This window comes from Fusarium oxysporum, chromosome 2 (genome assembly GCF_000149955.1).
Source record: "Fusarium oxysporum f. sp. lycopersici 4287 chromosome 2, whole genome shotgun sequence".
NCBI lineage: Eukaryota > Fungi > Ascomycota > Sordariomycetes > Hypocreales > Nectriaceae > Fusarium > Fusarium oxysporum.
Window position 1 is genome coordinate 3,859,170 of NC_030987.1, and position 23,637 is coordinate 3,882,806.

Genomic DNA, 23,637 nt, shown 5'->3' on the forward strand with positions numbered 1-23,637 from the left:
ACGATGGAATGTGTTTTAAATTGAGAAGGAACTGTTTCTTCCAATCACATCCCCAGGACCGTATTCTGTTTCGGCCATCATCAGCAAAGACAATTCCGCATCTCGTGGAGCATCATGAGCTGCACATGTACCCTTACTGAGTGTCCAAAGGCACTATTGAACCTAGGCCTGATTCTCGGTACATGTGCAACAGACCAGACCAAAGACAGTTATGACAAGACAAGTGCCGGCTCCTCACTTTAGCGTCGGTATTGAACCACATTGTCTCGCCCATCCTCTGTTTCTGAGCCGCCGATCCGTAGCTAAATCAGCACATGAATCAGTTCGACGACGACCTTGTACAGCTGCGGCAACTAAATCCTTAGCTTAGAAGCAGGTTAAGTGCTAGCTTAGCCGACCCTTCTCGAGTTTGTTTTTTTGTTTAGTAAACGAGATGGTGCGCTCAGTTTCCCAGGAGTTGGAGCTCATGGCGGATGCTTTGACTTTCGCGTAACGAGGTAACGCAGCCAGGATATGGGCCCGAATGAACGGAACCGAGGTTTGTAGAGGGAACAAAAGTAGCCAATTGCATCATGGGAAGTGTCTTGCTGCATACGGAATGTGACAACAACCGAGACAACAAGGCAAACATTTGCATCATATGAGCTGGCATTGGAGGATGAAGCTGATATTCCTTAGGCTAAATGACTTATCCACAAACTGCATCATATTATCGGCTAAAACCTCTTCTGTATTGACATGACAACCAAGTCCTTCTTTGGAAACTGGTGGGTAGTGCGAAGACCACAGCTCTAGTAATTCTTTATCTTATGCAACCAGGGTCAAAAGATGCACATGGGGAGGTGGTGACGGAAAAGAAGATCAGTTTGTATATCACCGGGAACCAGAAGCTTCTTGTTCTCTCCTTCAATGCCTACTCGACCGTTGCATTTCCATTGGTCTCAACAATGATACATCAGAAAGCAAACAACAGCGCCTGCTTTTGGAGGATGTCACACTTTCCAAAGCATTAGGTTCCTTGCTCACTTTGAGTACTGGGTAGGTAAGTACCTTGTAGTTACAAAGAATTCGGGTTTGTTTGCTTTCAATACCCAGATTGAGAGACTTGGGGCAGTTACCCACTCATCCTTGGTTCACTTACTAAGTTCTTAGTTACCCGCCTTAAGGTGCTACCTTAATCTTCAGCGACCTGATGGGTCAATGATGGGTGGAACCTGAGAGATGCAAGGAAGGAACGTTGGAGGGAGGTTATTCGATGTGGATGGTTCATAGTTGGTTGCTCTGTCCCTGTTGGGAATATGCCTGAGGTGATGTCGTGCGTGATTCAGTGAAGCATCTTGATGTTAATGCCTTTCATGTAGCTGAGCATCTGCCACCTTCCCTGGTTGTTTGTCTCAAATTTTAACCTCAACTCTCCAAAAGCAATTGTCATCTTTTCACTTAAAGTGACTCAAACTTGATCTCACTTTCGCAAAGCTCGAGTCATGATAGAGCACTACCCATCTCAAGCCCTATTCGGGCTGACGCTTGCCATTGCCACTATTTTACTGCTTGCATGGGCCCGTTGGCGCTCTCGACCTACGCTGCCCCTACCACCTGGTCCGCCTTCCGAGTTTCTTCTGGGCCATTCCCGTGTCATACCCAAGGAGAATGCTGCAGCAGTATATGCGAAATGGTCGAAAGAATACAGTGAGTTTGATCTCTGTACATACAGACGAATATCTTCCCTCTGACATTGCCTTCAACAGACTCAGATATCATACATGTCAGATCCCTGAGTCGGTCTACAGTCGTGCTCAATAGCGCAGATGTGGCTAGGGATATCTTGGACAAGAAAGGCGCCAATTTTTGTGACCGACCCAGATTTACGCTACTGAAAATGTAAGCCAACCCTCTGCTTCTATCTAGAACAAAACGGGGTCCGAATTCTTTGCTAATATGGGTGTTTGATAGCATGGGATGGGGAAAGACTCTGACTTTTCTTCCATTTGGAGAACGCTGGCAAATGCATAGAAAGCTACTTCAGACCTCGTTCAGCAACACAAATGTCCGCCAATGGCACAGCCTGCAGATAACAGAAGCCCGACGAACGATTCGAGATATACTCAAGAAGCCTAAAACTTGGGAGACGTCATTGCGCCGGCTGGCGGTTGCCATCGTTCTGCAAGTGAACTACGGTACCCAAGTGCTCGAGGACGATGACCCCTACATCCAAATCGCCAACGATGCCATGTATGCCACTGGCAATGGCGGAGTTCCTGCCAATAGTATTGTTGATCTAGTTCCATTCGGTACAAGATATCCACATGATGGACCCGAAATCTCTAGAAGATTGTACTAATGAGCCAGTCTAGTTCGCTATCTCCCCGACTGCATTGTCCGCGACTGGTCTTTGCGATTCGCCCGACAATGGCGCTGGGCTATCAAAAAGCTTCACGACGTCCCATTAGCTGCTGCACAAGCTGAATATGTGAGTTGAAGGGTAGTGGGCAACTTAGGAAAACACCTCAAGAATTATGCCACGTCTTGCCATGTAACTGACTTCCTTCTCGCAGCACAGAGATGATCATTATAGAAACACATCTCTAACACATCTCCTCCTCCGTGAGTATAAGGACAAGGAGTTCCGTGGTCAAGAACAACAATGGTCCCTTGATGATATCAAAGGGGCGGCAGGGGCGGTTTTTATCGCAGGAGCAGATACGGTGAGTCTATCTCCATAATAGTTGATTTTTGAAAGCTAAGAACGTGGCTTCCAGACATGGGCTACATGTGTAATCTTTGTTCTCAACATGGTTCTTCACCCGGAAATACAGGAGAAGGCACAGCAAGAGCTTGATGCGGTGATTGGGACTGATAGACTTCCCGACTTCTCAGACCGGCCCGCTTTGGTTTATATTGAACATATTGTTCAGGAGATTTATCGGTACGCGAGATGTTTAACCGATCACTAACACGAAATTTAAACTGACAGGAATCTTCACAAAGCTGGTCGCCACTGGCTCCTCTAGGTGAGTTGTTCATGGTTGACAATGAAGAAACCCTGCAACGGCTACTAATGCGCGGCAGGGATCCCACACAAGTCGCTCCACGATGATATCTACAAGGGCATGCTCATTCCTAAAGGTATATCTGAGGCAAAAGTCTCGCTGCTGCTTGTGCTAGTTGACTGACGATTTACAGGGTAAGACACTCTCTTACGATGCTGCTATCATAATGAGGTTACAAGGTGGGGAGGGTATCTGATAAGTACCAGGACTGTGGTCTATGCCAACGCTTATGCTATGGCTCATGATGAACGGGTCTACAAAAACCCCCACGATTTCAACCCCGACAGATATGAAGCTGGGGAACCGTTTCCTGTTGGCAATTTTGGATTTGGGCGCCGGTACGTGACAGGCCAACCCCAACTGAGACTCGGGTCACGACTTTTGAAATCTAGAACGAACTAATCACCACTAGGGTCTGTGTCGGTCGGTTTCTGGCCGACAATAGTGTCTGGATCATGGTAGCAACGATGTTGTCCGTACTTCGGTTTTGTAAGAAGATGTCTTCGGACGGGAAGCCCATTGAGCCCCGAGTCCGATTTACCAATGGAGGAACCTGGTATGTTGACTCCCCCTGTCTTTAGCTATCCCCACTGCCCCTCGATACCTTTGTACCCTTGCCAAACTAGAAACATGCACATAGGTATTTGATAATGTGGTTGACACATGGCTGACGATGGTATTTGCTGCAAGTCACCCCGAGCACTTTGACTGTGTCATCAAATCGCGGAGTCTCGAGGCTGAGGCACTTGTCAAGAGCGATTAGGAATAGCGACCAGCTGAACAGCTTGGAGAGAATACTATAACATGTTGGATCAGGTATATCATATCAAGTAAGTCATGCTCAGTGTGTCTTGCGATGGCCGGTCAATCCTCACATGCTGTACGGAAACAGGGCAGGTACTCATGTGCTCAGTGATACCAGAAAACAAGTCCAGATATTACACTCTTTCACTGCAACATGACACAGGTAGATGCTGGGTTGTGTCTATTGATAGCCACCAACAAAGTCGCAAACTTTTGCCATTTTTGGAATTGCTCTTTACTTTCCCTTGCTCAGCACATTATAGGATGTGATAATGCTGGCTCTCTTCTCATTGGATTAGCTGTACCCATGGCTTGCTTCGCCCTTACCCATTCTCTGCAATGAGGATGCTTGAAGCAGGCCGCAGAGGTCACCTGGCTAACGCGATTTCCTCAAGACTGGTAGTCTATTTTAGCCGATCCACAGGACCCTGTTGCTCAAGAAGGATCCCAATCGGCTTTTGAGGGAATCTTGTAAGACCCTTGTCGAGGTGGGGCATCTCGGCAGAGTCGTTCGCTTGTGTTGTGTTGTGTTGTGTTACCTCAGCCCGGCTCGTTGGTAGTCGAGTCAAAGCGCAGGATTATCGAGGGCAGTAACACGTCTCTCAGTCAGCTCTGCGGTCACGACTCGTTGTCGACTTAGTGCAGTAAGAGGCACTACTCATTGACGCCCTATTCGCACACTATTATAAAGGACCATGTCTGTTTATGGTAACATGTTTAGTGGATGGAGATAACAAGCTAGCCAAGAAACAAGACAACAGCGATATGTGACATCTTTGCTTGGCTCCTCAATAGAATCCTTGCAATGACGATCGGCATGCCTTACTGAGGATTCACCCATCACTACGATGGAAAGGCAGGACTTCGGCCTAAATGGCGTGTTCTAGGACCAGCCCTTGTCATGAAATTTGGGTGAAGGATGCGAAAGCTGCATCTTCTTTCGTATTATGTTGCATCGACGTAACAGGAATTAAGCAAACATTCTACATCTCCACTCTATCCCCGCTAGCTGCATAAACATACTGTATTGTGCAGTACCGAGAAGCCGAAGTGGTTGCTGTCAAAAGCCCGCGGGCTTTTGACAGAGATAGAGTTGTCCTTGATCCGCATTCAAAAGACGCTGACCCGCTCTGTATCCAATTATTGGCATTCCATACGAGTCTCAGGTATATAAAGAAAAAGAAAGACGATGACCCCATATTGTAATGTTGTACCTATCAAGATTCTTGTGAGCGTTTGATGTTCATGTTTCATCACAGTCCCGCAATGCTTTAGCTTGGACCTTGGACACGGGCCGCCGCGCCGCACTTACATCTGCATTAGAGCAGAATCATGATCGTCAAGGTTTCGGGCCATTTTGGTGATGGCCCCGTCCCTGTCCTTATGCAAGCAGAGAAATCTTCGTGGTTGACTTTGGTGAGCATGTGAGTGTCAAGCAGCACATGCCGCAGCTAGTCGTTGTCATGGGTCTATCTGGTTAGCCGCTCGAACCAACTGAGAAGCATACCGCACCTCAGCCCTAAGTACAGTGATGTATCAGCCCCAGAAACAACATGGCTGTTGTGTTGTTTAGAACAAGCACACTGCAGCCAACTCTTAGACACCAGCATATATCCCAGCAAGCCACACTTTATTGTGACATATCAGTTGGGAACAAAGTTGCAAAATCCGGTTCCGCATCCGATTGCACTCCGTGATGGTGTAATCTTGGCTTCTCAAGATCATTGGCTGATGACTGTGACCAGGGGAACTGCAAGGAAAGGATCACAGCGTCTAGAGACTATCATTGAGCCTATTGTGGAACGACTGTCGAATTGAGTAGACTGCAGGATGCAAACAGATTCGAGTGGCGCATGCAAGAGGCACATTGTTCTTCGTTATCTTAAGGTCGGGTTTGACATGAGATCATGATACTAGAGCAAGTTAAGCTTTACCAGAGACTTACATCCTTCTTTGCACGTCCAGCAAACCTTAGGCTTTGCACTACTGATTATCAGCATCGCAATGGCAGTGCTCAAGGATTTGGAAGCCAACCATGGGCTCCATTTATCCGGACACTCCAGAAACAATACTGAAAATGGAGAAAGTGCCAGTGTTTCGACTGCTGGGAACGCAAAGGCCGGTGTGTTTTCGAGGTGGTATAGGAGAGTGCTTGACGCTGGTGTCGAGGAGAATGGGGTTCGGCCAGTGCCCATAGAGCAAAGAACCCAAACGCAGCACAGCAACCTTTTCACTGTGTTCTTCACATGTCTGTTGTGTATTCTACCGTGAGTTGGTGGCATAACCCAACCTACCGATGATCGCATACGCTGATAAAATCTCAGGTTGCCAACTGGTGCTCTCGGCACGGCTGTATACGGACTAGGATTGCGAGATGTGTCGTTGATAATCATCTTTTTCAACATTGTAACATGCATTCCCCCCGCTGTTATCAGTATCGGGGGATGCAAGACTGGGATGAGACAAATGATACAGGCTCGATATTCCTTCGGGTGAGTTTCTCGAGTTCAAATATCATTGCAAGTAGATTGCTGACATTTCGATTTGCCAGGCTCTATCTTGGAATCATTCCCATCCTCCTCAACGCTGGAACGGTAACAGGGTTTACGCTCGTGGGATCGATCGTGAGCGGACAGGCCATCGCAGCTGTGAATGAGAAGGCCAACATAAGTGTAAACGTAGGCATCGGCATCGTTTGCACTCTCAGCTTTTGTCTCGCGTTCCTAGGGTATCGAGCGGTCCACGTCTGGCAACGGTGGCAGTGGTTACCGAACTTGCTTGCCATTGTCATTGCCGTCGGCTATGGTGGGAAGCATCTGATGAACCAGGCTGACCATGACCCGGCATCTGTGAAAAGTGTCGTAGGATATGGAAGTCTCATGGCAGGATATTTCATGACATTTGGCGGGACTGTCTCCGATTTCACCGTCTATCACGACCCCAAATCATCCAAGTAAGGATTCCTCGATATTGTATTGTGAGAATCAAAGCTGACAACCCTCACCCAATTCGCAGGCTCAAGATTTTTACGTACGTGTATCTTGGCTTGATCACCCCATCGACGCCTCTGCTCATTCTTGGGGCTGCCATCGGTGGTGCTCTCCCCAATGTCGAATCATGGCAAACGGCTTGGGATAATTACGGAATCGGCGGCGTCATGGCTGAAATGCTCGCGCCAGCAGGAGGTTTTGGCAAGTTCGTTCTTGTCGTCCTCGCTTTGAGTGTTGTTGGTAACATGGTGCTGTCCAATTATTCAGTCGCCTTGTGTTTGCAGATGCTTGTTCCTGCCTTTGCCAAGGTGCCACGCTTCTTGTTCATCGTCGCAACGCTGGTTATCATGATCCCAATGTCGATCTATGCGGCTGCTAAATGGGAGGAGTCCCTTGTTAACTTTCTGTCTGTGATTGGCTATTGGGCGGGATGCTTTGATGCCGTTATCATCGAAGAACTCATAGTCTTTCGAAACATGGACTACCATTCTTATGACCCCGCGATATGGAATCAAGTACGACGGCTTCCAACTGGACTTGCGGCCATCGGAGCATCTTTGGTCAGTATTGGGTTGGTGGTCCCGTCAATGGACACGCCGTGGTTCACTGGGCCCATTGGGGAGCGAATTGGTGACCTGGGCTTTGAATCAGCTTTCGTGGTCACTGGGATTGCCTACTACCCGCTTCGGACCTTGGAAGTCAGGTTGATGGGTCATGTTTGAGGCATATGCACTTATAATCCTGCATGCTTGGCAATGTTCAAGAAAGAGGAACAGAAATTTCTCCAAGGCATTGCCGCCGTGATATCCATATCATACTCGGTGGCATTTTAGTCCAATGCGCCAGTGAATGACAGCAGAAATTATGATAGTACAGGATTACAGGGAGAGATGGGAGTTTGGGTTGAAGGACAAGGTAGGCAAGGACGGTTTCCAAGAAACATGTTGAGAAGAGCAGAGGAATAACTGGAACTCAATCAGAGGCTTGTATATAAATATAGCCTAGCTTTAGGCACTAAGCGTGCAGCCTGCCACACAAGACAACGTCTTCACCAAAAGGATGCCATGAGACATTCGATAGCCGCGCAGCAGGAATTGGAACACCTGCTGGATCCTGAAGGCGATCTGGCGACACGACAACGCCTCCTTGGCCAAGCCAAGTAGGTGCAATAGTAATAATAACGGAGTCAACTAGTTCGTGATATTGAGGATCAAGCAAGGAGTTGATAATTTGGCCGCCGCCCTCGACCATGACGCTGGAGAGGCCTGCATGATGCAAGGCTCTGAATACATCATGCCAGTCAAAGCGCATGCGTTCATTGGGCCCTAGTGTAGTCGGAACATGGATATACTTTCCGCCATGCTGTTCGAGTAGTGCAACGTTCTCAGCAGGCAAGTTCTGGCTAGACACACCAGTCAGGACAAAGGGAGCTAAACCATTACCAAGGCGAGAAACCTCTAGAACTTTGTCGGAGCTGCTAGGAGCCCATCGGAGATGAGGATCAATGACAATGGGCCGAGGCTGGCTTGTAGCACCAGTGATACGACAATTTAGGGCAGGCGAATCGGCCAAGAGAGTAGAAACGCCGATGAGAATAGCATCATGTCGTGAACGAAGATAGTGAGTCATTGCTTTGGAGTCGGGCCCGGAGAGTCGAGTGCGGACGCCAGGTGCCAGAGAAAGCGATGAATCAAGTGAAGTTGCAAATGTGAGTGTCACAAACGGCCGTGACGTTCCAGACGCTGTTGTTGAAGGCGGAAGTCTAGACTCTAGCATAGCTGCTGAGGATGCGGGGAAGGTGAGCTCCGACATTTTGAGTTCTTTCCCGTGATGATAAGGTAGGATCTGATCAAGCAGGATACGAAGATGAAGAGATACCTAATAGGTACCTAAGCCAGAAGGTAAGGTACCTTATAGGTAGAGAGCTTTGATGCCAGGTACTTTTGCCCTAGTAGCGCCGTTCTGTAGGTTGTAGGAGCTTCCAATATGCCGCCGACAACTCCTACAGGAGACTGGGTGACGTGGCCAAGTAGATGGAGAAGATCTGATTTAATCGTTCTTTGAGCTCCAATCTTCTCAATTGATTTGGCGTGGAGAGGATACTTCGCGGTTGTCGCTGTCGGATTAAAGGATTAATTTGATAATACTTTGGTTGAGATGAAGTTGAAATTGACTTTCCTGATTGGAAGGAAGGATACAGGCAGCGGCTGGCTGAAACCGCTGGCGGGAATGTGACAGCAGCAGGCGGCCCACATGCCATTCATGGCCCTTGGCAATTGAATCACCCAATGAATATAGAGATTATTACGATAAACTTGAAGTCCAGTATGGAATTCTTAAGCTTCAATGGGATAGCGAACGATGTCTGCAATGAATTTTTATTTTATTTTATTTTTGATTTTCTTTCTAATGAAGCAATTTCCACGGTCCGTAAAGAATGCTGATCGTTTATCCTGCCTTGTTGCCACGTGCGAGTGCCGCTTCGTCCATGGTATTCCAAAGTGAGGCAGTTCGTTTTCTGGCTATTTGGATCATTGGCGACTGGTAGGTCGATCTATTTGCTAAAGATGGTAACTCAAACAGATCTGAGGAAGCCTAGTTTTAGATTCAAATTTGCCATTGCTCGAAATAGCTCTTTATGAACCACCTGGTACTGACAATTTATCCCAGCAGCTTCAGACTCAAAACAATCGTTATTTGCATTCCCGTATGCTTTTCAGCTGTGGCAGCACCATATTCAGCGAGTAGAGAAGACACCTTCTTGTGGAAAGGGAGTGGCATATGATCGAATCGTAAGCAGAAGCTCTGGAATCTGGATAACGCTTCCTCACAATTATCTTAAAGTTGAACTTTATTGAGTTCCAGCGACTGCAGTCGATACCGGTTGTTCTTTGATTGAACTGAACCCGTTTCAACTGATCATCGAATACCTAGACATGGATGGATATAAGGTTGAATCGAAGTTGTCCAAAATTCTTCTTTTTCCACCCAAGTACGAAGAAGATATTCAGTCTTCACTAAATGGATTACCGTATTGAACTATTTAATATTAACTTTTGTTGTAGCTATTTCTGGTATCATAATAGCCGATTAGGCTAGATTTCCAAGACTCTAAATGGGGCAATTGGGTAATCCAAGTCACATGAATAAGAGCATCTGCGGATGTTGCGGGGCAGATCGAATAGATCTAAGACAATCAGATCGGGTCTGTATCCTCATCTATATACTCTGTTAATATCAAGGATAGTTTCAAGCAAGCCATATGAATATTTGTGGATTAAACTTGTCAGGAGTCAAATAGGGGGAGCACGTCTTCGGCAGCTGGAGCCTTACGATAACATCGTGCAAGCTCATTAAAATAAACAGATTAAAGGCTAGCGATTACTGGTCATAATGGCGTAACATTGAGCTCATTATTGATCTGGCGGTGCACTGGTGGTACGGCTGCTCGCAAAACCCCTGAAAATTGTTACCAGGACTCGGCGGAAACATGATGAACCGACAGCGTATCGGAAAGAAGGGCATTCTAAGTCAAGAATTTCAAAGAATGGCATGTCCAAAATGAAACAGCCCATAGGTATTCTCTCGCCCCCAAAGTCAATGGGCTGCTAGGTGGTAACCACCCATTTCATGGAGCTCCAATGGTAAGCAACGCCATCGCGTTACACAAAAAAGAAACACCAATTTTCAGAGGCCTTGACTTATCTACACTAATTTCTATCAGACTTTTCAAATTGGCTGTTCAGGGTAATTTAGCAAGGTAGAGCAATCATCAGTGGTAGATGACCTACCAACCTGGACTACCCAAGGCATGAGTAAATACCTAATAGTCATTATGTGTTTCAAGTGAGTATGCATTCTCTCATCATTTTATACCATTGCCTCTTAGGCCGAGCAAGTGGAGGTATCTAGATCTACCTGAGTATATTCCTGTGGGTACATAAAGGGAGTATTGAATGCTTCCAGCTTGTGAATGCTCTACATTGACATATGTCGCTACTTTATCTGTAAATATCAGATGCTATAGTGGGAATAATGCACGGAACTGGTCGTGACGTTGGGAAGATGATATGTTTCAATAACTGCAGAATACCAGATACCAAATTAAAACTTAGTACACAACCATGGACTCTCAGAAGCGCGCATCAAGAGAACCGGCTGAGCCAATCCTAGTGCATGTATTTTGTTCACAGCAAGATAAAATAAATATTCTTTCACACACCACAAATGTCTAGCTTCCATAGTATAGCTTCCGTAGTAAAATACTAATCCGTGTGCTGGCTTCAAGATGATAAAACTGTAAAACAAGAATGCAGATCCTATGTGGATTGACTTGTTACAAATCCTCGTGTGTTTTGAGACCAATATCTGAAGAAGGTTTCGAAGAAGAGAATTTACTCAGTCATAGAACTGTCAAAGGCGAACGCTCTTGTTCTGACCTTGTATAAAAACTGCAACAGGTGCTGGGAAGTTATTTGAAACGAATATATTGAATTCCTAAGTCTTGGCGCCAGCTCCTTTTCTAAACAGGGGATTCCCGTCATCATCAAACTCAGCCCACTGAAAGAATCCGCAGTTCTCCTGCCCTGGGGAGTTGGCATAACACATCCAAAAGTATTTTCCAAAATTCTCCTTCTTCTTCGTCACAGCTCTTAGAACGCACGGCAGTCCACATCGACACTCGGGTGTAAACCGTGGATGTAGGTTTGCCTTGTAGTCTCGGTATGTAATGTTGATACGCGTCGTGCCAGAGATAGGATGTGGATCAATCGATAATGCCGGCGCGATGCTATGCTTCCACTCTTCTTGCATCTCGGCATGCATCACGAGAAGAGAATTATGTGGAAGATGTATTGATATTTGACCTTCTGCATCTTGCTCTTGAACTGTTTTCGTATCACTGTCCCTAGGTATTATCCGCCTGACACGAAATTCGCGAGCAACCCCTAGTGAAATCGATCCGATGACGGCGCGAGGTCCAAGATATGTGAGATGGTCGCTATGCCAGCCAACATTCTGCTGTGGACCGGTATAGGCATTGACAAATGCTGAGTTTGGGACCCAGGGTTTGGGAGATTGATATTTCAACTTTTTCCCGCCGGGGTATCGAGTCTTTATTCGTTTCTGAATCGCGCAATTGACAGCTTCTTGGACTTTTGGCTTGACCTTGATAAGCTGAGGTGTAATGCGCCGGACATCCTGTATATGATTAATCAAAGACTGAGAGGTGAAGCGATCACTTAGAGATTTACCGTAAGTCGACCACCGTTGTAGTGGTACTCGGTTTTCTGGCGCTCGATCTCGTCGTAGCTTTCGACATAGAAGCTTGACGTATGGGGACTTGATACTACGTTCTCGAATAATTGGAAAGTGATCTTCTCGAAGGATTTTGATTCTTCCAGTAATTCTTGCAGTAATTCGTTGGCTTCTTCAGATGGTAAGAAGTTGTGTATAATCGTGCACGGAGTTTGTTCAGCCACGTCTTCCGGATCATATAGGTGCAATGTGCTTCCGGCTTTTGACTTTAATTTCTTCTTTTTAGGTGTAGTATCCAAGGAAGTCGAGTCACTTGGGGTTGCATATTGCTTCAAGGACTGCTGGTATCCAATAACTCGAGTGCCCTTCTTCACCGGGGCCTGGACTTGAAGCGACGCCGATGCCTCAGAAACGGACCCATCATGCGCTAGTAAGATGTCTAGTAGGGTTTCCTGATCAAGTTGAGGATGCAAAGACGATAACAAAGCCAACTTGACTTCGGTTGACTCTTCTGGTTCTGCGATTTCCTTTTGAAGCTCTAGAGATGGTTTCCGCTTGGGACGAGTCAAAAAAGCTTTCATAGTTTGATCCCCGTATATCCAATAGCATAAATTATACGCTGTAACTGAAAGTACTCTCTGACAGATGCGCCTGCATTTCGCAGGTTGGGAGACGTGATGAGGGGCGGTTAGAGACACGATACCGCGAAAGTTCCGAAAAGTTGAGACACGAAACCACGTGACTGGAATGACTTCGGTTACCACATACCCCCGCTGATGACGCATGACCTGGTTAGCCGCATAAACGCGACACTCTGCCCCGCGGGCTTGTGAGATTACCGAAACCGAGGCACATGTCAGTATAGCTTCGAGGGGAAGCTCTGTGATCCAAACAAGCCCAAGCCCATTTGTCCACCGTAGCTTTCTTTGCTCTACCATAATACCACAGCTAACACATGCGCGCGGTCTCTGAAGACCAATTTTAAGCGCCATGGCTGCAATGCTAGAATTCCGAACCCAAGGGTACAATCCCTACGCCGTCAAGTATTCCCCGTACTACGACTCGCGAATTGCCGTTGCGACATCTGCCAACTTTGGCATTGTAGGCAATGGTCGTGTATTTGCGCTCGCTCTGACGGCGCAGGGTGTACAGGTTGAGAAAACGTATGCGACGTCCCGTTGCTGGCTTGTGGAGTGTTACTAGAAGCTAATTCCGTCGTCGCAGCTTCGATACAAACGATGCGCTGTACGACTTGGCTTGGTCTGAGATTAACGAGAACCAGTTGATTGTTGCATGTGGCGATGGGTCGTTGAAACTATTCGACTTGGGAATTGACGACTTTCCGGTTATGAACTTTCACGAACATAAGCGAGAAACCTTCTCTGTCTGTTGGAACCCTATAACCAAGGATACATTCCTATCGAGTTCCTGGGACGGCACAGTCAAGATTGTACGCCAACTTACATCGTTTATACATAAGCTATATTTCTAACATTTCATAGTGGTCGCCGACGCGAAATCACTCGATAAAGACGCTGCCCATCGGAAACTGTACTTACAGTACATCGTTCTGCCCCTCCAACCCCGCCTTGATATCCGCCGTCTCCTCCGACTCCCACCTCCGAATCTTCGACCTCCGAACTCCATCTTCGGCAAAGTATCACCTCACGGCGACGATACCCGTCCACGCTTCTGGACCGCAGCCATCACCCGGAGCTTCTGCGCCTGCCGAGATTCTTACCCACGATTGGAATAAGTACCGGGACACGGTGATAGCTACAGGTGGCGTGGACAGAGTTCTACGAACCTTTGACATACGGAACCCCAACGGAGGTCCACTGTCTATCATGCAAGGCCATGAATATGCTGTGCGGCGTCTATCGTGGAGTCCCCATTCGAGCGACACTCTCATAAGTGCCAGTTACGACATGACAGTTCGATTATGGAATGACGGTTCGAATCAGCAGCAAGCTCCGGCAATGGGACCGACAATAGGAAGTCAAATGGGAATCATGAATCGTCATACGGAGTTTGTCACGGGAGTAGACTGGTGTCTTTTTGGTATGGGCGGTTGGGTGGCTTCTGTGGGCTGGGACGAGAGAGTGTTATTGTGGGATGCCAATATGCTGATGGGCCAACGAATACCATGATATTAAGCATTGTTAGTTTGGCGTTGATTGGAGTAAGCGTATCTACGAATACCTTTGGTATATTAGGCGTTGGGATGTATTCCATGAGTTGAGTTCATCAATATGCAAGTCTACTCTCTGGTCGAATAACTACACACATTAAGCCAGAGGATCACAAAGCAAGCCGCTTATTGAGATTATCATCATTTCCTAAGTAGAGTTGTCGTGGAGAATAACCAGTGACGCCTGCAGACATGTCTATAAACCAAACCCCTTTTTCCCATATCTTACACTAGTATAAAATACAAAAATGCCCAATCGAAGTACAAGTCATACACATCCCATCCGTCATAGGTATCTGGTCTTGTTATTACATTTTCACCATTTTCACGGAGCGCCTTTCATCACTTAGAATGAAGAGCGTCCGCCGTAGCCTCCTGAGCGGCCACCACCAGAGCTTCGGTCACCGCGGCCACCACCGTAGCCTCCTGAACGGTTGCCACCATAGCCGCCTGAGCGGCTGCCGCCAAAGCCTCCTGAGCGACCACTGCTTGAGCCTCCGCGGCCAAAACCTCCAGATCTACCACGTCCGTAGTCATCCCGGCGGACATTGCTTGCCATAGAATCAAAGGGATCGCTGCTTTCTCGGCGTGAAAATCCATCGAATCGATCATCAGAGCGTCCACCAGATCGATCACCAAATCGCTGGCCGGGTTCCGAAAGTTGCATGCCTCGGATATTGGCTAATCCCAACTTCTGAGCCCACGAATGGGAAACAGATGGGGGCTTTTCCCATCCCCAGCCAAGACGTGTCCATTCGTTAACCTCTTCGGCCATCGACACCTTGTCATTGGCCATGCCGAACATGGACATATAGGCTGTAGCGAGAAGTGAACGAGGCACAGTGCCAAAAAGAGCCTTGGTGCTCTCGTGGTGAGGAGTAGTCTCGCCTCCTGCCACGTCGGTCTCAGCGCTGGTGAGAGAGCTGTTCTGCTGAATGGGGAGACCTTGAAGCATCTTTCGAGCGTTACGGACGGAAGAGTTGGGAATGATCAACCAGCCTTGGCCCTCCTTGTTCTGTCGACCAGTTCGTCCAAGGCGGTGAATGTAAGACTCACGTTCCCGGGGAGTATCGATCTGGATAACGTGTGTCACGTTAGGGAAATCCATTCCTCTGGCTGTGACATCAGAAGAAAGAAGGACACCGGTTCTGGCCTCACGGAATCTATCGGCAGCTCTTTGGCGTTGTACTTGACTCAGCTTTGACTGCATGACAAAGGAAGAGAAATAAGGGCTGCCGTCGTTCCTGGCATTCTGGCGTTGCTGGTAAAACAGCTCGCCAGCCAACTCAACCAAAGCAGTGGTATTGAAGTAGACAATAGCCTTCAAGGGCATGGCACCGGGGGTTTCCCTAATCTTTGCGGCTTCACGCTCCAGAAGCTCAAAAAGTGAGGGGAAGACCTGAGCCCAACCGGAGACGGGAACGATATGTTGAGGAACCTTGTCGTGGGTAAGAGACTCGTTCTCGGGGATGGTTTGGACAAACTCGAAGTCGTTGGCTCTGACCATGTTGCGGGCCAGACGGATGACACTGTCGGGAATTGTGGCAGAAACGAGCATGGTCTGGCGAACCTTCTCTTCAGGTCGGGGAAGGCACTTGATGATTTCGTTGAGCTCTCTCTCGAAGCCGACATCGAGCATTCGGTCGGCCTCATCCAAGACCAGAGCAGCCAGGTTGGGGGCATCAATGCCGCTGCCGGGGTCCTGGAGAAGATCGTTCAGACGACCAGGAGTAGCGACAAGAAGATGGCAGCCCTGTCGTCGAGTCTGTTGAAGCATGCTGCGCTTGTCAGTGCCACCAACAGCACACTGGACGACGAGACCGGTGTGTGCAACCAATCGGCGAGCCTCAACAGCGATTTGCTCGGCCAGCTCTCGTGTGGGAGAAAGAATAATTCCACGGATATCATCAGATCGGGCTTGACGTCTGGCGGTCCTGTCGGCGAGTGTGCTGTCTTCCTCAATCATTCTTTGCAGGAGAGGAAGAAGGAATGCAATAGTCTTTCCGGTACCAGTCTTGGCTTGAGCAACGCTGATTAAATGTTAGCCGGTGTACAATTTTTTTTTCCATGTACCAAAACTCACATGTCAGTGCCCTTGAGGGCAGGCTGGATGGTCTTGGCCTGAACAGGTGTCATGGTATCGTATTTCATGTCGTTGATGATGGGCTTGAGGAGGTTGGGGTGAATGCCCTGGAGATCAGCGAAGCGTACTTGAGGCTCAGCTTCAACTGAAGGAGCAGACTCATTCTGCTCAGCAACAGCCTCGGTGCTGTAAGCGCGTGTGATGGAAGCAATTCGGCTGATGGCAGCGATAGAAGACTGGCTTGTCAAAACTTGACGGCGAACGGCAGGCAAAGCAGTTCGAGCCTGTGTGAGGAGGGCAGCTGTGGCGGCGGACCTGGCCTGAGTGGCACAGCGCCTAAGGCTGGATCGAAACATGATGCCGGGTATTAAAGACAAGAATTGACGCTGAGATTCCGGTTCTGCGATTGATAGAAACTACAAACCCAGAAGCAAGAATTGAAGGAAGAGAAAAAAAAAGAGGATGATATGAGAGAAGGTTAAGTTGGATGAAGATTGGCGGGCGTCCAAGGGTCGCGCGCTGCTACTTTTGGGAAAAATGAAATTTTTACAGCGCTACCTTATCTTATCGTCTAATTGGCAGCGAGGCTCTACCCTGATTGGGTTAGATCCCGGATCTGTCACGTGCTCCACCGGAGGTCAGGACCGGGCCAGAGGCAAAAAGGCCTGTAAGGGTCCTGGAGCATTGCCACTAGCTCAGCGTTGAAGATGAAGATGGAAGAAAATCCCCGAGTATGAATTGTAGAGCGTGTATTTTATGGTCTTATGCAATTTCCATTACCTTGTGCTATGTAAATGCCAGTATCAAAACAAAACTCCGCTAACCTATGATCACTCTTCTATCTCTATTTCGAAATCCTCAATGACAACTCCTTCTGATGCAAGTTCCCTCCAGCAGCTTCCAGGCTCTAGCCACTCATCTTTGGTTTCGACCCCACCATCGAAAGACCCTCCCCGAGTCCATCCGAGATACCCTGAGTTACACCATCAACAGTCCAAACAAACACTTCCAATAGAGCCTGTGCAACTTTGCCATCATTCATCTGACCGATTGCTTCAGTCAATAAAGCGCTTTGCTTGCCAATTGTGTTGACCAAGTCCACGCCGTGACCTACGACCTTCTCCGAGATCTTGTACTTGCGCTCCAGTCGAGCTGCGCATCTGACGAGTAAGAGCAGATATGGCATTAGGAAGCTGAGGAAGAATATGAGATTTACCACAGTCATTTGAACCCCACGGTGAATGATTGAACGGGATTGACTTGGATGAATGCGGTTTGAGTCGGGCTCTGCTCGAGCCAGAGCCATGTCGGACTGGTTGACTTGCTCTGGCAATGCACATTGGATTCTTCTGAGTTCGCCTTCATCAAGTTCTTGTGGAAGAGCTTTGAGGAGATATGTCACCCCGTCAACAAAGGCTTTTCGCTCAAAAGCGATATCCTCCTCTGCTACAGCCGCTTTGCCTCCATCTATAGAGATGTTGACAAGATTTGTTCCTATTGTACCATGTCAGCAAATTACATTCATTGGTTAGTACATCAAAGTAACTTACCCTGTCGTGCAAACTTCCAATGCACGCCAGACGCAGCTCGCATAACTGGTTCATCCTCTGGTGCTTCCGAATAAAGGACTCGACTCATCGGCTGAGGATTTAAGTCTTGTGACTCTACAAATCCACCTGAGTGCTTTATCATGTCTGTCTGGAGTGGCTGGGCCATTGTAGCCGAGACATCAGCTTCTGAAAGAGGCCGAGGTTTTGTTTGTGGCCCAGATATTGTCACACCTGGACGTAGAGTGTGAAAACTGATACTCCGTCTGAGAAAACGAATTGGCCCGGGGAGTGAGTTTGGAAGCATGGAGACGACATTGAAGATCCTGCTTTCGGTGATTTGATCGATCTTGATCTCGTCCAGAGATGGCGCAAATGATCTGAGATGAGACGCCATGTTTCAAGGGCTGCAGGCTAAAGGATGAATGAGGTCTCGGGAGAGTGGAAATGAGAAACAATAGAATACCAGGTCAGGTTAACTCAGTGATGAAGTGAGGCTTAGGTCTAATCAGCCATGATGCGAAAGTGGCAGTATGGTTTGACTGTTAAGCAAAGGGACCTCCTCATAAAGACCTCATGACAAAACCATCAGATGAGAAAAGCCGAAAGGAAAAAGAGGAACAAATCCCATATCATGAAACAGCCGCATCAAATAGAATCTTGCACGAGGTCTCGCCTCGCCTCGCCTACAGTCCCTTATCATTTTTTTCTGGGTCCTATTCCGTCATGCTTCTGACATGTGAAAACGGTTAACTAAAAATTTGTTGAGACCATGGCTTTTTGCATCTGCAGATAAGGTTGATCTTCCAATAGCGTCTCGTTTCTTGGTGGGGAATTATCATGAGCAAACGTAAACTTTGTTTCCCCTTGGAGCTGTTGGAAAGCTACTTTATTTGTAACTCCACTACCGACACTGTATTCATGAGCATTCATCACAAGCTATCGGACTACCTCGGAGCCATAAACGCATAATGATTCTCACTCGGATAATTCAATGTACAAACGCCCCAACAATGTATTCCATGCATGCGATATTATACGTCTTGCTTGACTAAACGCTCGCTGATCTCTTCCTTGGTAGCCTTCATAGGCACCCTATTCCATTTCGCCATGCGCCAAACCAGAAACCAACCATTGTCAAAATGCAATCTCATCTATCACAAATGCGCTCAATCTGCAGCATCCGATGCCCATATGCTAAACTCGACCAGAGTCAATCAATCGCTCCCTTTTTTTCCGTTTCATTAATGTAGCCATGCTGCCGCTTCTTAAGCTTAACCCCTCTGAACACCCAATTGACTTCATCAAGTATCCGTATCATATGCATATGCCCACCATCAGCCATTACATCATATCTTTGCTCAGTTCGTAAGACCAGCCTCCCTCACGTCTGAGCTTGTCTCTGGCAGCCAGGTTCTTTCGAATGTCCTCTTCAGTAAGACGATCAGTGCCGCTCCAGTTGGCACTGGATGTTCGGGCGCGGAACTTGTGGTGTCTGTCTTTGCTCTTGTCGAAGACCTCCTCCATGTTCAAGGGCGCAGGAGGTCCGAAAATTGACGCAGGGTCAATATCTTCCTGTCTAAAGAGGGCATCCCGAATGTAAGGGGAGTTAGCCCATGCTGCGACCGTACCAGCTTGTGGTTCATCATCGTCCTCATCTTCATCGTCTGTCTGAATTTCAGGAAGTTCAATGGCCTCGCCATTCTGGAATCGCGGTGATGATCTTGGTACAGACTTGGCTGCAGACTTCATTCCATTGACAGGGCCGGGACGTCCAGGCGTCTTGTAAGAAGGTCCCGCCGGGTTGGGGTTCGGGGCGAAAGGAATAGTTCCTTTGTGAATCTGAGCCATGTCCATAGGGTTGCCTCCCTTCATTTGACTCTGAGGAACGCCAGTCTTGAATAGGTTCTGTGCACTAGCCTGGGAAACATAGCCACTCGTAAGAGTCTTCGTCTGCAGATCCTGGTGCTTGTTAACCTTTGTTGGAATACAAGAAACGCTTTGATTGCTCACCCTCTTAAGAGCGCTGGATGGACGAACTGGTGGTCCCTTGATATTAGGAGGCTGCTCCATATCAAGCTCATCAGCGTAGTCATCGCTCGTTCGACGACGCTTGGCATCCTTTGCCTGGTATTGAGGCCCACGTGCAGGCGGAGGTCTTGAAGGTCCATCCTCATTAGCATCTCGAAGGGGCCTCTTCGGGCCAGATTTAGAACCATTTGTCAAGTTAGCATTGACGGGTCGTCCCATGTCATCTTGAGATCTGAAGATTCCAGAGTTCATACGAGAAGGAGGACGAGGTGGTCCTTCTCGCTGTACCGAAGCAGACTTGTCCTGTTGTAGACTGTACTGAGGTGGACCATTTGGCTGTGACCGAACAGCTGGGGGGGGCGCAGGGGTCTTCTTGGCTTTCTCAATGATTGCCAGTCGGTCTTGAGCTGCTTGACGCTGAGCATTCTTCTCACGCTTTTGTCGTTCTTCCTCTTGGCGACGGATGGCTTCTTGCTTCTTCTTGTCGTCTTTCAATGCTGCGCGATCGCGCTCAATCTTGGCCTTCTTCTGTGCAGCCAAATCGAGAGCTCTAGGCCGCCCATTTGATCCGGTGGAAGCACCAAAGTTTGGTGCGGATTGCTTAGGCTGTGTAGAAGCCTTGCTTGCCTTGCTGATTGTTTGAGGAGGTTGAGAGCTTGTCGAAGCACCGAAGTCCTGATACCCACTAGCAACAGAGTTGCCAGGATGTAGCTGTGAGCCAGTGTTGACCTTGATGTGAACGGTAGGTGCCGCCTTTGTCTTCGCCGCTGGCTCTCGGCCTGGCTTCGCAATTCGCCTCATTTCCTTGGGGCGAGATAGTTGTCCAGGAATGGCGGATCTGTGAGCAGAAGGAGGGGGTACCAAAGCAGGTGCAGCGCCCATATCAAGATCCTGGTCAGCGACCTTGGCCTCTGGCTCCTCCTGAGGCTTTGCCCTTCGCGGGCTGGTTCGGGTTGGCTTAGGTGTAGCCTTGGGAGCAGGTGTTTCAACCTCTTTCCTGGCAACGACCTGCTTTTCCATGTTGGCGAGCTTCTCCTGCTCTTTGCTGAAAACTCTGGCCTTTTCCCTTTCCTTTTCCCGCTCCTTCTCCAGTTTCTCCATCTGCTCAGCTTGGACTCTAGCTTCTTTCTCCCTTCGCTTCTCCTCCTTCTCGCGTTCCACTGAAGCTCTTGTGCGCTTAGCAACTGGTCGAGGTGCAGTTAACTGCTGGTCGGTGACACCATCGCCACTCCTATGAGAGTCAATGCTTGCCTTGGGAACGATTGAATCCGAAGAAGGATCAGGGAAAGTTCCAAGCTGAGCTCGAGATGGCGAGAGCAGGGATGATTTGCCTTCAGCGCTCAGAGCTGCGCTGCTGGCGATCAGGCCCTTGGAAGTGCTGAGAATGGAAGACATCTTGTTCTTGAGATGCTTCAAAGGACTGTCACGGAAGAGCCTCGTGGGAGACTTTGAGGGAGATGAGGAAGAAGGTGCAACAGCAGTGGCTGGTCTCACAGAAGCGTTCGTTACTGATATCGTCTTCTTCAATGGGCTTCCCTCCTCTGGATCCGAAGCTGGGATTAATGGAACAGCAGGCACCGATACAGACTTGGAGTGTCCAAGGTATGCAGGTCGCTGAGGCTTGTTGGCGCGAGCTGGTGATCGGATATTGTCACGGTCTTCACCCAGGTCGAAAGATCCGAGAGTCTGCTTGCCGTGGATTCCCTCCATCACATCGGCAGTTCGGCTCTTAGACAGTGACGGCCTTGTTGGCGAAGGGGCGGTGACAGGCTGTTGTGTAGTTGGGGGGACAATCCAGTCATCATCATCGTCTTCGGGGAAAGCACCTGGAGTTGTTGTGGTCTCCAGCTTCCTGGGCGATGGTGATTTGGGTTCAGGTACTGATTGGGATACAGTTTGTGGCTGCTGAGAGTTGGTAAGGCTGTGGATTGACTTCGAGGGTCGACTTCCATTTGGCTGCGATTTACCGAGTACACTAATTCGGTCCTGTAACATCTGGGTGTATGTCTTGTTATGGTGGATGGCAAGCTCCTCAGCGTTCTTAGGCTGCTGTGGCACTGTGGGGAAATCATCAACGTCCATCTCGTCTTGATCCGACTCGTCTGATGCACTCTGTTCTGCGTGACTTGCCAGGCTTCTTCCTCTCGTGTTTCTCCCCAAGTAACTCGTCCTCTTAGGATCGACATGACTTGTTCGAGAAGCTCTCGCACCAATACTCTTACCTGCCGTGAGAGGCTCACGAGCAGGGAGAGAAGGGAACTGCAAGCTGTTGCGAAAGCCCGGGCGGACGGGGCTGGGGCTGTGACGATCAGATTGAGACTGTGAATCATCCTGGATAGCGTTCTCGTCCTCCTGGGGCTCGGCCTGAGCCTCTTCCATATCAACGTCAGTCGTCGCTTGTTGTGTCTTGATCGGCGAAGAAGTCTTCATGGGGTCCTTGGCAAGAGATGTCCGTGAAGGGCTTGGCTGAGGGAAAGCGATGGCCTCATCCAAGGCAACAGGGTCAATATCTGATGTGTCATCATCTTCCAGGGGATCAAAGCTTGGAGGGTTGACGTCTTGACTCCCAAAATAGCCAGAGTCACCCTGCATTGCAGGCTGAGATTTGGCTGGTGCGATTGGATCCGATTCTTCTTCAAGGGCCATGTGGGCGTCCTGGTCTGAGTGAATGGCTTCAGCATCATTTGAAGGCTGTTCTGGCGCGTCTTCGACTGGTTCGTCAGAGGTAGGAGGCGTTGTCTTTGGCGATGGGGCGTGTCGTCTAGGCGAAGAAGACTTGGCTTGGTTCACAAGCTCCCTTTGGGGAGACTGAAGAAGAAGATGCTGCGCAAATCGGTTTGCTGAGCTCGATGGTGTGCCCCCAAAAACATTGGACAAGGGCTTCGAAGTGTTAATATCTGTTATTTGTGAACACTCGGCGGCTAAGCTTACCACTCTCGGCTCTGTGATCAATTTTCGTGCTGTTCGAGGTGTCTTGCCACGAAGTCTTCCAGGTGTTTTGAATGTTTCGGCGATATTGCTACCAAGCCGCCAGTCAGTACATCGCGTCAAAAAAAAAAAAGAAAGAAAAAAAAGGATCATGACGCGTACGTTTCGTTCTCGTTGAAGATATTGGCCATGTGCTCATTGAGCCATGAGAACTCATTGTGAGCCGCGTATGTGAACTCGTCTACCTCAACATCAACTATCTCAAGAGCAGAAGCGCGCTCATCAGCGACCCAAGCAGCTGAGCCGGTTGGAATGCGCGGTCCTCGCATGGCCGCCATTGCGTCGGTTGAAAAGAGGCGCGTGTGGAGTTGATTGGAGTTGCTTATCAACTATTGTTCGTGCGATATTGGTTATGTACTCATCGGGTTGGAAGGTCGAGATGAAGTCGAAAAGTTTAGTGTGTTTGAAAGTTGTGAACTTGAAGTGCGAGAGGAGCTAGGTCTCAATAACAAAGAGGGATGTTTACCCGTATGCTGAATTCGGACTAGCGTTGATGGATTTCCCAGCTCGGAAGTGGGGCTCACACAAGCTTCTATTCACGGCCAGTGGACGATGAGGATGTATTTCTTATGAAACAGAGGCATGTAAACAAGGTATTGTAGCCTTTAACGAGTTAATCAGTAGCATATATAGGCTTCTATTCGTTTATAGTTTCTACAGAAGTAATTACAACTCAATCCGAGCTACAAGGCTAAAA

General features: G+C 48.4%; 9 protein-coding genes across 13 annotated transcripts; 4 read left to right on the forward strand and 5 right to left on the reverse strand.

Annotated features, from left to right (window-relative positions):
* Positions 1-1,449: 1,449 nt before the first annotated feature.
* On the forward strand, positions 1,450-4,103 carry FOXG_08569 (uncharacterized protein). 2 transcript variants are annotated; one of them, XM_018387568.1, is made up of 12 exons: positions 1,450-1,689; positions 1,749-1,881; positions 1,954-2,291; positions 2,355-2,474; positions 2,563-2,705; positions 2,760-2,926; positions 2,989-3,011; positions 3,070-3,143; positions 3,222-3,388; positions 3,463-3,606; positions 3,741-3,880; positions 3,943-4,103. In XM_018387568.1, exons 1-11 carry the CDS (start codon positions 1,485-1,487, stop codon positions 3,811-3,813), a joined length of 1,587 nt encoding a protein of 528 aa, XP_018245435.1. In that variant the 5' UTR covers positions 1,450-1,484; the 3' UTR covers positions 3,814-3,880; positions 3,943-4,103. The 2 variants fall into 2 exon arrangements, with proteins under 2 accessions (XP_018245435.1, XP_018245434.1); XM_018387567.1 differs by having other exon boundaries at positions 3,741-4,103.
* Positions 4,104-5,186: 1,083 nt separating this feature from the next.
* Positions 5,187-5,282, forward strand: FOXG_19833 (uncharacterized protein; the record flags this gene model as incomplete). The annotated part of the gene is made up of 1 exon (XM_018400110.1): positions 5,187-5,282. The coding sequence occupies one exon, from the start codon at positions 5,187-5,189 to the stop codon at positions 5,280-5,282; it is 96 nt and encodes a 31-aa protein (XP_018245436.1).
* A 576-nt stretch (positions 5,283-5,858) lies between these two features.
* Positions 5,859-7,566, forward strand: FOXG_08570 (uncharacterized protein; the record flags this gene model as incomplete). Of its 2 annotated transcripts, XM_018387570.1 has the most annotated exons (5): positions 5,859-6,121; positions 6,179-6,346; positions 6,406-6,807; positions 6,870-7,049; positions 7,112-7,223. In XM_018387570.1, 5 exons carry the CDS (start codon positions 5,859-5,861, stop codon positions 7,221-7,223), a joined length of 1,125 nt encoding a protein of 374 aa, XP_018245438.1. The 2 variants fall into 2 exon arrangements, with proteins under 2 accessions (XP_018245438.1, XP_018245437.1); XM_018387569.1 differs by having other exon boundaries at positions 6,870-7,566.
* A 174-nt stretch (positions 7,567-7,740) lies between these two features.
* On the reverse strand, positions 7,741-9,027 carry FOXG_08571 (riboflavin biosynthesis protein RibD domain-containing protein). Its single transcript, XM_018387571.1, has one exon. The coding sequence runs from the start codon at positions 8,654-8,656 to the stop codon at positions 7,859-7,861; it is 798 nt and encodes a 265-aa protein (XP_018245439.1). The 5' UTR covers positions 8,657-9,027; the 3' UTR covers positions 7,741-7,858.
* Positions 9,028-11,300: 2,273 nt separating this feature from the next.
* On the reverse strand, positions 11,301-12,851 carry FOXG_08572 (uncharacterized protein). The gene is made up of 2 exons (XM_018387572.1): positions 12,097-12,851; positions 11,301-12,043 (listed from the first exon to the last, which is right to left on the reverse strand). The coding sequence occupies exons 1-2, from the start codon at positions 12,679-12,681 to the stop codon at positions 11,342-11,344; spliced, it is 1,287 nt and encodes a 428-aa protein (XP_018245440.1). The 5' UTR covers positions 12,682-12,851; the 3' UTR covers positions 11,301-11,341.
* On the forward strand, positions 12,431-14,651 carry FOXG_08573 (uncharacterized protein). Of its 2 annotated transcripts, XM_018387573.1 has the most exons (3): positions 12,431-13,263; positions 13,325-13,550; positions 13,603-14,651. In XM_018387573.1, the coding sequence occupies exons 1-3, from the start codon at positions 13,091-13,093 to the stop codon at positions 14,248-14,250; spliced, it is 1,047 nt and encodes a 348-aa protein (XP_018245441.1). In that variant the 5' UTR covers positions 12,431-13,090; the 3' UTR covers positions 14,251-14,651. The 2 variants fall into 2 exon arrangements, with proteins under 2 accessions (XP_018245441.1, XP_018245442.1); XM_018387574.1 differs by having other exon boundaries at positions 12,431-13,550; positions 13,603-14,609.
* FOXG_08574 (uncharacterized protein) lies at positions 14,147-16,963 on the reverse strand. The gene is made up of 2 exons (XM_018387575.1): positions 16,375-16,963; positions 14,147-16,321 (listed from the first exon to the last, which is right to left on the reverse strand). The coding sequence occupies exons 1-2, from the start codon at positions 16,728-16,730 to the stop codon at positions 14,638-14,640; spliced, it is 2,040 nt and encodes a 679-aa protein (XP_018245443.1). The 5' UTR covers positions 16,731-16,963; the 3' UTR covers positions 14,147-14,637.
* Positions 16,964-17,098: 135 nt separating this feature from the next.
* On the reverse strand, positions 17,099-18,637 carry FOXG_19834 (uncharacterized protein). Its single transcript, XM_018400111.1, has 2 exons — positions 17,925-18,637; positions 17,099-17,868 (listed from the first exon to the last, which is right to left on the reverse strand). The coding sequence occupies exons 1-2, from the start codon at positions 18,316-18,318 to the stop codon at positions 17,282-17,284; spliced, it is 981 nt and encodes a 326-aa protein (XP_018245444.1). The 5' UTR covers positions 18,319-18,637; the 3' UTR covers positions 17,099-17,281.
* Positions 18,638-18,777: 140 nt separating this feature from the next.
* FOXG_08577 (uncharacterized protein) lies at positions 18,778-23,380 on the reverse strand. 2 transcript variants are annotated; one of them, XM_018387577.1, is made up of 4 exons: positions 23,043-23,380; positions 22,884-22,971; positions 19,935-22,832; positions 18,778-19,883 (listed from the first exon to the last, which is right to left on the reverse strand). In XM_018387577.1, the coding sequence occupies exons 1-4, from the start codon at positions 23,216-23,218 to the stop codon at positions 19,266-19,268; spliced, it is 3,780 nt and encodes a 1,259-aa protein (XP_018245446.1). In that variant the 5' UTR covers positions 23,219-23,380; the 3' UTR covers positions 18,778-19,265. The 2 variants fall into 2 exon arrangements, with proteins under 2 accessions (XP_018245446.1, XP_018245445.1); XM_018387576.1 differs by having other exon boundaries at positions 18,781-22,832; positions 23,043-23,377.
* Positions 23,381-23,637: the final 257 nt, after the last annotated feature.

Excerpts from the sequence above, each read along its gene's own strand:
- FOXG_08572 (XM_018387572.1), bottom strand. The coding sequence starts at position 12,681 with ATGAAAGCTTTTTTGACTCGTCCCAAGCGGAAACCATCTCTAGAGCTT. Across the intron at positions 12,044-12,096 it reads ACAACGGTGGTCGACTTACG|GATGTCCGGCGCATTACACC; the intron begins GTAAATCTCTAA and ends AATCATATACAG.
- FOXG_08573 (XM_018387573.1), top strand. The coding sequence starts at position 13,091 with ATGGCTGCAATGCTAGAATTCCGAACCCAAGGGTACAATCCCTACGCC. Across the intron at positions 13,264-13,324 it reads GGTGTACAGGTTGAGAAAAC|CTTCGATACAAACGATGCGC; the intron begins GTATGCGACGTC and ends CCGTCGTCGCAG. Across the intron at positions 13,551-13,602 it reads GGGACGGCACAGTCAAGATT|TGGTCGCCGACGCGAAATCA; the intron begins GTACGCCAACTT and ends AACATTTCATAG.
- FOXG_08574 (XM_018387575.1), bottom strand. The coding sequence starts at position 16,730 with ATGTTTCGATCCAGCCTTAGGCGCTGTGCCACTCAGGCCAGGTCCGCC. Across the intron at positions 16,322-16,374 it reads GCCCTCAAGGGCACTGACAT|CGTTGCTCAAGCCAAGACTG; the intron begins GTGAGTTTTGGT and ends ACATTTAATCAG.
- FOXG_08577 (XM_018387576.1), bottom strand. The coding sequence starts at position 23,218 with ATGGCGGCCATGCGAGGACCGCGCATTCCAACCGGCTCAGCTGCTTGG. Across the intron at positions 22,972-23,042 it reads ATCTTCAACGAGAACGAAAC|CAATATCGCCGAAACATTCA; the intron begins GTACGCGTCATG and ends GCGGCTTGGTAG. Across the intron at positions 22,833-22,883 it reads TGATCACAGAGCCGAGAGTG|CCCTTGTCCAATGTTTTTGG; the intron begins GTAAGCTTAGCC and ends AACACTTCGAAG.
- FOXG_08571 (XM_018387571.1), bottom strand. The coding sequence starts at position 8,656 with ATGTCGGAGCTCACCTTCCCCGCATCCTCAGCAGCTATGCTAGAGTCT.
- FOXG_08569 (XM_018387567.1), top strand. The coding sequence starts at position 1,485 with ATGATAGAGCACTACCCATCTCAAGCCCTATTCGGGCTGACGCTTGCC. Across the intron at positions 3,012-3,069 it reads GTCGCCACTGGCTCCTCTAG|GGATCCCACACAAGTCGCTC; the intron begins GTGAGTTGTTCA and ends AATGCGCGGCAG. Across the intron at positions 3,389-3,462 it reads AATTTTGGATTTGGGCGCCG|GGTCTGTGTCGGTCGGTTTC; the intron begins GTACGTGACAGG and ends AATCACCACTAG.
- FOXG_19834 (XM_018400111.1), bottom strand. The coding sequence starts at position 18,318 with ATGGCGTCTCATCTCAGATCATTTGCGCCATCTCTGGACGAGATCAAG. Across the intron at positions 17,869-17,924 it reads TTGGAAGTTTGCACGACAGG|GAACAAATCTTGTCAACATC; the intron begins GTAAGTTACTTT and ends ATGGTACAATAG.